The 13107-nt window shown below is 41.7% G+C and overlaps 1 protein-coding gene across 5 annotated transcripts in view; it reads left to right on the forward strand.

Annotated features, from left to right (window-relative positions):
• The window catches only part of ARMC3 (armadillo repeat containing 3), a 92593-nt gene that overhangs the window by 64987 nt on the left and 14499 nt on the right, over positions 1-13107 (forward strand). For 3 of the 5 annotated variants that reach the window (XM_082742128.1, XM_082742125.1, XM_082742126.1), the window contains exons 13-16: positions 599-767; positions 3670-3767; positions 4679-4780; positions 5205-5312. In XM_082742128.1, coding sequence (XP_082598254.1) covers positions 599-767; positions 3670-3767; positions 4679-4780; positions 5205-5312 — 477 coding nt within the window. The remainder of the gene's footprint in view (positions 1-598; positions 768-3669; positions 3768-4678; positions 4781-5204; positions 5313-13107) is intronic. The other 2 variants (XM_082742129.1, XM_082742127.1) reach the window with 1 other exon arrangement.

Consider the following 13107-nt stretch of genomic DNA (forward strand, 5'->3'; position numbering starts at 1 on the left):
TCCCTGTCCACCTCTTCACCCTGATCAATCCCTCTCTTTCCTTTCCTCCTGCTATTGCTAACCCGCAATTTTGCGTCGCCACTTTTGGAGTGAAAATAAAAGGTGAGCCATGACTACGTTTCTCTCCCTCCTCCACCCACACCTCTCCGTCAGAATTAGGCACTCACCAGCCTCACCAGAATAGTTTCTCCAGCCGCAGCAGGTGAGTGAGTTGCCTTAGCACACCGGCAAATGGGGTTTTCAAGGCTCCACGGATGGGGTCACCCTACTTCTAACCATCTCTGTGTTCGTGGATATTGCCTGGTTAGCTGGAAAACTTGGAGCCCAATACTACTTCCGCTTTAAATGAAGAACCTCCCTCCTTTGTCCTTTTCAGCTGTTTGAATATGAGTCTCTAGGTGGCACATATATTCTCAAAAGGACTGATTTGTCTTCATAATTCTGTCAGTCTTGCTTTATCTAATAGGGTGAGATAACTTTAACCTTTCCATCTCAATTCTTCATTCAGGGTCTGGGCCGGGTATATAAATGAGAACTTAATGTTGGATTGCTTGTTTAAAGCAAATAATGCTTTTTTTTTTTCCCCTCTTATTGACAGGGCTTTAGAGATCCTTGAAGAAGTTAATCTATCAGTAAGTCGGAAAAATAAATTCAGTGAGGCAGCTTATAACAAATTGCTCAACAACTACCTGTCTCTGAAATACAGCCTGACTGGCTATTTGTCATCAAGTAACATAATTGGTGATGGATTCTATGACTACGGTCGGGTGAGTGACAGCACTAATTCGTATTTTAGTATATATGATCATTTCTTCTTTAATCACGGTGCCCTTTCATTGCAATTTTATAACCACCTTACAGAATGTATATTTTTATGGGCAGAAACTTGGAAATCAGAGCTTTATTCTTAACTTTGGCTGTAAGATTTTGCATTTGTGTACAGTTTTAACTAGAATCTGATTACTTGTACTAGAATCAGCTTGCTGAGGCTACTCTCAAGTTTCGGAGAAGACATAAAAGAAGGAGCATTTTCTGTTCTAATATTTCTATGGTTCATAAACCGTGATAAGGATAGAAGTATAAGTGTTTCATTCTATTATAATCTAACTGAAATTAAGCAGACTGTAATACCAAATTTTAAAATGTAATATAGAAGAACATTATTTAAGCTGCATTTCTATGATTTTAAAGACAATATGCAATGTAATTCAAGGTTAATGTCAAGAGAAATGGGAAGCTAAAAATTAGAATCTTAAGGACTTTTCAGCATTGCTGCTTAAGCCAGCATTTTCCTTTCTTCTGGAAACCAAGAGCAATTAGGAGAATGGAAAAAATTTTTTAAATATACAAATGCCACTTTCGGCAAAAGTAGGAAGCAGATATGATCCACAGACTTCATTTTTTAAAAAATGTAGGAGTTACTGAAAATGCCTGAGATCAGACAAAAGGAGTGCAGGAGGAGGAGTGAAAAGGGGAAAGAAATAAGCCCAGAGAGGGGCAAGGCAGCTAGTGGGAGCAGGTCTTGGAAAACACCATCCCCCTCTCAGCTGAGGGGAGAGCTCAGAAGGGCAAAAGCCAAATGCTCTTTTTGCCAGGCAGGTACAGGACCAGTGACCTGGGTTGAGCAAGGCTGGCACCAAAAACCAGTTTGGACCAGTTTGGTCCAAAAAGGCAGAGCAGACAGGGCCATGAAAGAATCACATAGCTGACTGTCTTTGAAGGAAATACTATCGTGGTAATAGAATTGGAGACATTTTAAAATTATATTATTTTTTAAGTAATCTTCACTATGTGGGGCTCGAACTCATCACCCCGAGATCAAGAGTCACATGCTCTACCAACAGAGCCAACAAGTCGCCCCTGGAGACATTTTTTAAAAGATTTTACTTATTTGTCAGAGAGAGAGAGAGAGCACAAGCAGAGTGAGTGGCAGGCAGAGGGGAAAGCAGGCTCCCTGCTGAGCAGACAGCCCGATGTGGGGCTCGATCCCAGGATTCTGGGATCATGACCTGAGCCAAAGGCAGAGGCTTAACTGACACAGCCACCCAGGCGTCCTGAGACATTCTGAATATTGAAAAATGGCTAGCCTAAAACTGGACTCCTGCTGTTCCTTCTGCTTTCCCTGGCTGCCGCCACCACCTGACCTAACATCACACACACACACACACACACACACACACACACGAGCCACTGAGAAATCAGTGCTCCCAGAAAGCCCATCTCATTCAGTGGTGCGTCATTCAAAAAGAACAAGCACACCATTATTAGGACAAAGGTGCTCTGAGAGAGATGAGGAAAAGAGCAGAAAAACCAACAAAGAACAAGTTCCTCAGGAAAATGTTGCCATAAATCAGATAAAACTGTGACAAATGTATTTGTTCATACAGTTTTTCTAAAAAATTTAATGAAACAATATTCTTTATAAAGGAGAACTCACTGATTCCTTCATTCAGTAAATATTAAGTTTCTAGTATTATACGTTGAAGATGTCAGTAGATAAAAGACATAGATCTCTACTTTCATGACACCAGTGAGAAGAAACAGACAATAAGCAGTAAACATGACAAAGAGATAAATAACATTTATCACATGATCAAAATGATCAGAGCTTGGGGGCAGTAGAACAGAGGCAGGATAAGGGGGCTCTATAGTGCTGGGTGGGGACTGGGGTTGATGTTCACGGTAATTTTGGAAATTGTGGTCAGGAAGGCAAAGACTAGAAAGTTGAGGGACTTAGCTGTGGGGACGGCTCAGGGAAGAGCTTTCCAAGCAGAGGAGTATGTGTGCTTGGTACCGTTAAGAAACAGCAGTCAGTGTAGCTGTAGCTGAGTGACCCAAGGAGCAGACTAGTAAGGACTAACCCGCAGAGGTAGAGCCCAGACCATTTAAGTCTTGTAGACGACCGGAAGGAGTTTCGCCTTTATTCTGAATGAAGTAGGAAAACTTGGCAGAGTTGGGGGCAGAAAAATGACATGCTCTGTCTGATTTTTAAAGGATCTTGTAAAGTATCTTGGATGAGAGAGGGATCTCAGTACAATACAATTGGGGAAAGACCCCAGAAGGTGGTTCGGTCTAATCCACCTCAGCAGGCTGGTAAATTTGCTAATACAGGACCAGGACTAGCCTGTTTTTGCATATCCTCACAACATTGTCAGTCATCTGTTTGGTAATTAGTTACTCTCACAGACAAATTCTGTCTTACGTATACATTACATACATCAAAAACTCAACTGGGGCGCCTGGGTGGCTCAGTGGGTTAAGCCGATGCCTTCGGCTCGGGTCATGATCTCGGGGTCCTGGGATCGAGTCCCGCATCGGGCTCTCTGCTCAGCAGGGAGCCTGCTTCCTCCTCTCTCTCTCTCTGCCTCTCTGCCCACTTGTGATTTCTCTCTGTCAAATAAATAAATAAAATCTTTAAAAAAAAAAAAAAAAAACTCAACTATTTTCAGGGGCCGAACTGATAATGATGGTGCGAAACAGCTGAGAGAATAAAACAATACAGATTGTGGGGAACCAGAGGCGCGCTGCCCACAAGTTCAAGTTCCTCTTTCTGACTGTGCCTTTGTGTGTGTGAAATTACATTACTTCAAACAGTCGAGAACATCAGTATTCACTTAAAACAATATAACCCATGCGGATATTACTTTTTTGTTCTTAAATTACCTACAGATTAATCCCGGCACCAAACTTTTGCCTTTGAAGGACCTCTGCTTACAAGAACCCAGTGATGTACGTGCTGTACTCTTAGTTAACAGTAAATCCGACATGTGAGTCTCGTGGTGGGGGGGAGGGATGCAGGGAAACACGTAAGGCTTTTTGTCTGTCCATCATCACATGAATATATAAGATTTCCAGGACGGTATCCTTTTGCCCCCCTGTATTTGGCATTACCCCGAAAACAAACACCAATCCGTAAACTCATAGCCTGCTACAGAAAAGACCATGAAATCACCACCAACGTGGTTTTTCCTCTGACCCCCTTTTACCACTCAATTCCAGATGTATTTCTGTAGTCAGTGCTGCTTACTCTGCTGGTAACATGAAGGTAAGTAGATAGGAGCAAACCAAAACGAATTATGTTTATAAGGCTCCACAACTGTATGCAGGACTCTAACTTCGGCCTAGAGGTTTTCCGTGTTGTTGCTTTTTTAAATATAAAATAGGAAGTAAATACTAAAGCTAAAAATGAAAGCTTCAAAATGTTTCCTTAAAATGTTCATGTATATCTATATATCTGTCATAATTTATTTTATGTGATGTATTTTTTTTAAAGATTTTATTTGTTTATTTGACAGAGAGAGAGAGAGAGATCACAAGTAGGCAGAGAGGCAGGCAGAGAGGGGGGAAGCAGGCTCCCCGCTGAGCAGAGAGCCCAATGCAGGGCTCGATCCCAGGACCCTGAGATCATGACCTGAGCTGAAGGCAGAGGCTTTAACCCACTGAGCCACCCAGGTGCCCCTATGTGATGTGTTTTATAAAAATATTTCCAGTTCCAGTTCATGAACAGTAAATCTTTTTGTCCTACCTTCACCTCTCCTTTATGCTTTCATTCTGTCACTGTTAAAAGTCAGCTCCCATTATGATTTTCCGGGGGGGAAAAAAAAAATCTGTTTTGTAGGACAAATCTGGTATTGAAAAATAAAGCATTTTAACTTGTATATAATTTCAAAAATTTTAGTTCTCCACCTCCATCTATGGAAGATAAGTCATCAGACATTGGTTACGGACGGAGTATTTCTTCCTCCTCTTCTTTAAGAAGAGCAAGCAAAGAAAAGACAAAGTAAGAAAAGGGTATCTCTTCTGTATTCAAATAATTCTCCCCTCGGTCTGGGAGTAAGAACGAATTTAGAGTGTAGATTTGGGCCAGTTAATTCTTCTCATGCTTCTAGTATGATCATTTCATAACTGCCTTTTTAAATTGTTGTGGAAAAGATCTCTGGGACAAGTAGGCTTTGGGTGCTGAGTGCTGGGAACTTCCAGTGAGCCCTGGAGCACAGAACACAGGAGCTGTGAGCTGGCTTTGTTTGATTATCTTTGCTGGAGCCATGCCTGGTGCTCAGCCTCCTGAAGGGAAAGGGAGCCCAGGCATGTCATGGCAAAGAAACATGTCTTCCAAATGACCAAATGCCCGGCAAATGTAATGTTTTATTATTTCTCATGATGGAAATCAATGATGAGTTTTATCTTGTCCTAAGAACAAATAGTCTTCATTTTAGTGCCGGATTTGGATCCCCTACGGAAGACAGATCAGAACCGACTTCTGGACGAAATACGGCTCTTAGCAAACTCGCCATGAAAGAGAAAGGATCAAGGTAGGAAATGTAGGACTGTCTCCTTTTCCAAATGATCATCGTGGGAGGTCTTGATTCCCCACCGAAGGGGCGGCCTTTAAAATAGGAAGCTTTTCTTGTGGAATCAGGATGTTGTATGAGGCAAGACTCATGAAATGTAATTAAAAAGTAACTTCGTTTCTGTCTCTTGGAATCTCTTGGAATTTTTGTCTCTTGGAGTCTCCCACCCAGAGGGAATTTCTTCTCCTGCCTCTGGGTGAGAACTCAGGTCACTTTGATCAACTGTGTACTGTCCTACAGACACGTGCATTTGAAAACAGCAACAGCAGTCTCTACCCAGTCATTTAAAAGTCCAGCCCTGGGGCGCCTGGGTGGCTCAGTGGGTTAGGCCGCTGCCTTCGGCTCAGGTCATGATCTCAGGGTCCTGGGATCGAGTCCCACATTGGGCTCTCTGCTCGGCGGGGTGCCTGCTTCCTCCTCTCTCTCTGCCTGCCTCTCTGCCTACTTGTGATCTCTCTCTGTCAAATAAATAAAATCTTTAAAAAAAAAAAAAAAAAAAAAAGTCCAGCCCTGTGTCGTGATCAACGTAAAATGACCCTCCGCCTCCCACCCATGCCCCCCCCAACTGCCTTCGCAGGTGGTGAGCCCCACACACCGGAGTGCGGTCCCCTCTCTCTCTACCTTGTGCTTCTATCACCCCCTCTCCAAGCCCCTCCTGCCCAACACCCCCCCCTCCCCCCACCGCCCCACCCCCGCCCAGCATCCTGCTCACCCAGAGAAACCTCTGACCCTTCAGGAGGCAGGGAGAGGGAGGAAAGGGAAATAGGACCCAGTTCTGCCTTGATGGAACAATTAGAATGTGGTTTCATGCTTTTTAGGCCTGGCATGTTTCAAACATGCTTTCTATATGTTTACGTATTTTTAAACCTATTATTTCTCTAATGAGCACTTTCCTGGATTCCTCAAAAACCCACTTGGACCTCTCGCCACACTCCGTGACCCTTTAATTATTGTTGACTTAAGCCCTTCAGAACCACTGTGGTATTGGAGGCTGTTGGCACACATTTCGAGCATCCGCTTTCTAAACTGAGACGGCCCTCTACGGTCTCCTGAGGTCCGGGCAGTGGTTTGCTCTCCTCAGACCTCAGAGCTGTTTCTCGTCTGTTTCTGACCTCATTCTCTATTGTCAGTCTCCTTTGCTTCTTATCTGCCCCTCTTGCTCCAGGACTGATACTTTCTGCCCTTCCCCTCCTCCCCGCCCCTTCCTCATCCTGCCCCGCCCCCCACCTTCTCTTCCTGTCTTAACTTTCCTCCCTGGGCTTCTCTGTGCTTCATTCTACTTGCATGGAGACCTCCTTGAGGACAAGACCATGTTCTGAGTGATTTCTCTTTCCATCCCTAGTGCTTAGCCCAGGGCTTGGTGGGCATACAGAGGCATTCCTGTTTCTTCAAGAGGATAGAAATCTGAACGTCTGCAGGAAAGGATTATTTCTGACAAGGCCCACTGTGATAAACCGTGTGTCTTGCGCAAGTTGTTTACCTTCTCTTTGCCTGAGCGCCCCCCCCCCCCGCCTCAGTACAATGGACATAACATAGGGTGTTCTGAGGCTTAAATAAATTAGCATGCGGAAAGTGTATAGAGCAGTGCCTGGCGCAGAGGAGACACTCAGCGAAGTCAGTACAGTTGTAGGAGACAGTTGCACGGAGCCCAAGTCCACTCAGCCCTTGCAGGGATGCGGAGGAGACTCCAGAGTCCGACGCAGGAAATGCAGCCATCCCCTCAAGGGCGGGAGCTGGGAGGAAGTCAATAGAGTCTCTGTGTCTCTTCCTCTCTTTTTCTCTCTCCATGTGTGTGGCATCTTCTTTACAGATGCTTTGTTATCCTCCTTGACTTTCTTTTGGCTACGGCCTCATCTGTAACCGTAGTTTTTATGGGACTTCGGTTTGCCATGGGGACAGATCTGGCTCCAGTTCCAAGCAAACTTTCAGTTCTAAAGCCCAACAACTATCCAGTGCATCCTTGTCAGAGAGACCATCTTCCCCTTCATAGGCCATACAAGGTATGGGCTGGCTTTGAGGCAGGTGTCTCCCTTTGGTCTACCCAGCCATGGCCCTGGGGAAGAACTGGCCTTCTACCCTCTTGATAAGGGAAGGGTAGGCCCTTGTCTGATGGGAGACCATTGCACATATATTGTACTTAACATCATCAGTCAAAGTGTACTTTTCCCTCTGGGGCCTCTGATAGCGTATCAGCTTTAATCCTTGGTGATTCTGCTATTCTTGGCAGAATATCGTCCTGTTTTTCTTATAGCTTAGTCTGGTTCTTAATCCTAAATCTTTTGGGAGAGAATGGACAGTCCAACCGGTTTGAAAGTTATTTTGTGTACTTGTAAATATCAAAATGTTGATCTTCAGGGAGGCAGAAAAAGAGAGGGGGAAACAAATTATGAGAGACAAGATCTTAACTATAGAGAACAAACTGGGGATTGATGGAGGGAGATGGGTCGGGGATGGGCTAGATGGGTGATTAGGGTTAAGGAGGGCCCTTGTGATGATGAGACATGCATGTTTTATGTAAATGATGAACCACTGAACTCTACTTCTGAAACCAATATTGAACTCTATGTCAACTAGCTAGAATTTAAATGAGTTTTTCAAAGTGCTGATCTTCGGATAGCCATGGGTTCTTAATTACAATATTTGATAGTTGGATTTTTCTGTACTACTCACATGTTTATCTCATTTGATCCCTACCTTCTTGTTTGATGGTAAGTCCACTCTTTTCTGGCCCTTTTTGCTATGTCCTCATCTACCCATCGCAACTACCTTATATGCTGACATGCTCCAGGATTCTTCATGTACTCCCACTCTCACTCTCCATGGTTTTAGCTACTGCTGACCTGAGTCCAGCCTTCTCTCTCCTGCTGCCCTGTAAGCAATGTGTTCCCGATGAAACTCATTGTTCCCCCAACTGCCAAACTTCCTCCTCCTCTCTTCCCTAGGCTGGTGAATGTTACCATCTTCCCATGTAATTGCTCAACCTCAGAATCATCTTAAAGTCCTTCTTTTCCTTTCCTGTCCTACACTGACTCTCAGTCCCAGGCATTCAATGTCTCTTAAGTCATGGTTTTTCTCCATTTTCACCTTTATGTCCCCAGTTCAGGCCTTTGTATTACATCTCAAGTCACTAACCTCCTTTTTGTAAGATTCTTCTGCCTTTTGTATAGCCCTCCGCAAACCCATCCTCCATGCTAGCCCCCTGAATTACCTTCCCTGAAATGAAAGGCTGATGATGTTATTCTGCCTAAAGCAATGATTCCCTGTCATCCTCCAGATGAAGTCCAAACAGCCACCATGGCGCCCCTTCTGATTGTTTTACATGTCTCCTATGCATGGCAATTTTTTTTTTTTTTTTTTGCATGGCAAATTCTGACTCATTATATATTTTGTTTTTGTGAGGCCTTCCCTGGTCACCCCATGTTAGGTATTCTCTTTGTGTTCACTCCTTTGTGAATGCAAATGGTCTCATATGTAACCTGAACTACTTACTTTTGATCTATTTGTCTTTCTTACTCAGCAATGGACAACTTGAGACCTGGGACCAGGCCTTTTTCATTTTTATAGTCGTAGAGCCTAGACTAATATTATGAACACCAGGGACAGTCAAGAAATATTTATAGATTAAATATTCATAAATAATTTCAAATATTGAGTGTTGGCTGTTGAAGGGAATAGAGGTTTGACTCCCTCCCAAAATGCCCCAGGAGAATAAGTAAACAAATGAAGATAATTATTTCTTCTCACACCATTTCCATTCTCCTCCTTGTCCCTGAATCTTCTCCCCACTTGAAGATAAACCCTGATGTACTCCCAACATTCAAACAGATTGTTAGCATGAAGGAGAACACACATTTTACGTTCAGACAAAACTGGTCCTTTGTTTTCTTATCTCTAAAACAGAAAAGATCCTTGCCTCATAGAGGTTCTGTGACAGTAAGTGAAACTATGTTTGCCCAGTGCCTAAACCATTGCCTGGCATACTTAAGTGATAAGTATATGTCCTTATTCCTGGGTCCACTGGGGAGATAGGTTGGTCATAATCTTGTTGTCTGTCTTTTGGTCAACCCTTCTTGTCTTGTGACTATTAGTCCTTTGGATCGTGGAGATTGAATAAAACATTTTAACTCTATTCATCTGAGAATGTTTAATGTTACCACGAAGTTACTGAGAGGTACTGACAAAGAATGATGAGCCATCTAAGACCACAAAGTGGCTAACTTCTTGAAAGGAAGTGGAGAGAAGGGATGGGAAACAAGCAAATCAATTATGTGTGTGGGGTAGCCTAATATGGATAAGGAAGGAATGATTTTTTTCTTTCTCCTCATGAATATCGTCACCATATTCTACGTAAATTAAAATCTGGAAGCAACATGGTCTCACTGGGTAACCAGCAACCAGATTATTTTTGCATGTGAAGGTTTCAGTCATGCTGTCCTTCGTGGGAAAACACTCATGGGAGAGGTGATTAGTTTCCTCTTTATTCTTAATACGTTCCTAGGCTTCACCGGAGCCAACAAATCTAATATGCCCTCTGAAGCTTTTCTTTATGAAGACCATTCTCCTTGCAATAAACATTTACTATACCTATTTGTAAATGTATTATAAGTTCTATCTGTGCTGTATTTTTGTACTCAGACCAATTTTCATAAATATTTAAGTTGACTGTGTGTGAGTTTATTATACACACTTAAAAGTTTATTGCTTTCCTGTCTCTATTTTGTTTCCTTCCATTTTGTTTATCTCTGGAGTCTTCTAGAAATTTACCACATGTACTTAAACATTTCTGCTGTTCTGTCTTGATCTTCATCATCGTGACTTCCTAAAACATTTTTATTTTTAAAATAATTTCCCTCAAGCCCTTCTTTTTAACCTTAGCTTAGCCATTTTTTCTCTTCCCCCCCAAATCTGGACTGACTACAAAAGTCTTTCAGAAATAGATACTGTCTCTTAATCACCCTTAACATCTTAATCATATTTAAATACCTTCTCACCTTCTTTTCTTGAGATTATTCATACATTCAGCAAATATTTACTGTACTAGGTACTAGGAGCTGTTCTAGTGTTATAGATACAGCAGTGAACAAAACCTCTGTTTTCAAAGAGCTTACACCTTACTGGGACATTGACAAATAACAAAATAAACCACACACACACACACACACACACACACACACACACACACGCACACATGCATCCTTCTAAGCCCAGAATACATTGTGTGTCCACTTTGTACAACACTCTCTTCGGGTAGGTGGAACAGGATGCCCAATGGGGACAGATTTCTAGAACATCTTGAGTTTCATATTTTTATCACCCATGTGGAATTTATTGATCAATACCAGGCACGATAGTTATTTTTCATATACCAAAATCTTCCTGCCTAAATTGAAACCCCATGTGGGCCAGATTCAGTTCTCCCAGCAGGCTTGCCTTCTAATTTATTCAAATAGTTGATGATGTCAAAAAGGAGTGAGTGATTAAACTTTGAAAATGTCAATGCACGATTTGGAGCCAGACAAATCTTAGCTGCCTGCCTTCCTATCCACCTATGAACACAGAAACGATCTTTATTGTTCTAGATTCCCACAGTAAATCTCTGTTTTCTGAGGTAGTTTTGTTCAAGCCCCTGTAAGAAAGTTAAAAGTCCTGCTATCTTTAATCACAAATTGATGTTCTTTCTGAGGATTAATTTTACGAGAGTTAATTTTGTTATTTCTGAGCACTTGTTTCCATATTTATTTAGAAATGAAATTCCTTTAAGTATTAAAGCCCTCATTAACACAACTGAGCAGACTTCATGGGAAAGAAGTCCAAATGAAATACTTCCATAAAGAGCTGCGGGAAACTACAGTTCAAGAGCTCCATTAAATTATCCCTTTTTAATCACTCAATAAGATTGCCCTCCATGATGCACTTAGCCCTGTGTGCTGGCTAACATCTTCTACGTGCCAAATCATTCTTTCTTTCTCCTGGAGGCACACTCCGTGAGAAATACAACCTGCTTTGTTTTGTAGGTGGCTCTGAGTCAAATTGTCCAATATTACAAAGCTACCCTGTAACTGGGTTTACCCTGAACAGGTAAACCTAAATATGCTTCCCACCATTCTAATTGACCTTCCAGTGGTCGTTCGCTTTTTCCTAAAGTCTTCCTATGGGTGTGAAGATGTTCCATGTACAAAAAAACAAAGGAAAGTGTTTAGATGGTAGAGCTGGAAAAATACTAATTTTTGCTTAAAGATTTTACCATAATATGTGGTGAGTGCATTTCATACATGATTAGGCTCAACCCTTTACTTAGCTATAGTCAATAGAATATTGAATTAGAAAACATAAAACTTGGGGCTCCTGGGAGGCTTGGTCATTTAAGCATCTGCCTTTGGCTCAGGTCATGGTCCTGGGGTCCTAAGATCAGGCCCTGCTCAGCAGAGTCCTGCTTCTCCCTCTGTCTCTCTCCAATAAATAATAAATTTTAAAAAGAAAATATAAAACTTTTAGTATTTGTTATGATCACAGAGTTTTGTGTAATTCTCCAAAAGCATTTCATAAAATTATTTTTGTATTTTTACATCAAAATAAAGAGAAAATTCATGTGGCCTTTAGCTGACCCCCTTTCCCTTCACCTTGTACTTCAAGAAATACTTAAAGATAATTCCTGCCAATGTACTGCTTGTGGAACAGAATGCTCAATAGTTGCAAGGACATAATTTAGGAAATTCACCTGACCTAGCCCCATTTTCTTGGCTAGCTGGGGATATATTATATTTATATTTATATTTATATTTATATTTATATTTATATATAGTTATGGCCTAGATTTATTATAGCAAAAGATATAATACAGGAGCTGCAGGAAAAAGACACACTTAAGCAAAGGCTATAGAAATCACACAGAGGTTTCCTTGTCCTCCCTCCCTTTCTGCTAGCATAGCATAGGATACAATTTTCTTGTGGGAGATAGCTCTGCCCAAGGAAGTCCCCCTGAGTCATGGAATCCAAAATTCATAAAAGCGCATGCTCCAGTTTCCTATAGGGAAACTCCAGTTTGAATGGCAGTACATTTCTCTCAGGCTAAAAGGAAATGGCATAACATTTCTCAACTGTTAAAGAAATCAACCATGTCTTCTGTCTCTTCGAAAACTATCCTTTAGCAACGAAGAGGGGGAAGTAAAGACATTTCCAAGCAAAGGAAAACAAAGAATTTATTCCTGATAGTTCTACCTTTACATACTGACTAGTTACTAGAAGTTCTTCAAACAAGAAGAAAATGTTGAAAGAAACTGGAAGCATCAAGGAAGAAAGAAGGAATAGCAAAAAGAATTGGAATATGGGTATACACAATAGCCTATTTCCTCATGAGTTTTATAAACCATATTTGATGATTGAAACAAAAATGAAGAAAGGTAAAGAGACCTACATGGATGTGAGGTTCCCACACTTCCCTCAAAGTGGTAAAAGGTAGATACAAACAGACTGTGATAAACCACCTATGTGTACTAAAATTTTACAGTAACCACTACAAACCAATACAAAGAGCTATACTCAAAAATGGTGCAAATAAATCAGAGTGGAAAACTAAAAAAATGTTCAGGTAACCAACAAAAAGTCAAAAAAGGAAAAACAGGGGTAAGAACCAATCAAAAGGCAGAGATTGGCAGAGTGGATTAAAAAGTTATAATGGAGGGGCACCTGGCTGCCTCAGTTGGTAGAGCATGTGACTCTTGATCTCAGGGTTGTAAGTTTGGGCCCCATGTTGGGT

This window comes from Mustela nivalis (assembly GCF_964662115.1).
Source record: "Mustela nivalis genome assembly, chromosome: 7".
NCBI lineage: Eukaryota > Metazoa > Chordata > Mammalia > Carnivora > Mustelidae > Mustela > Mustela nivalis.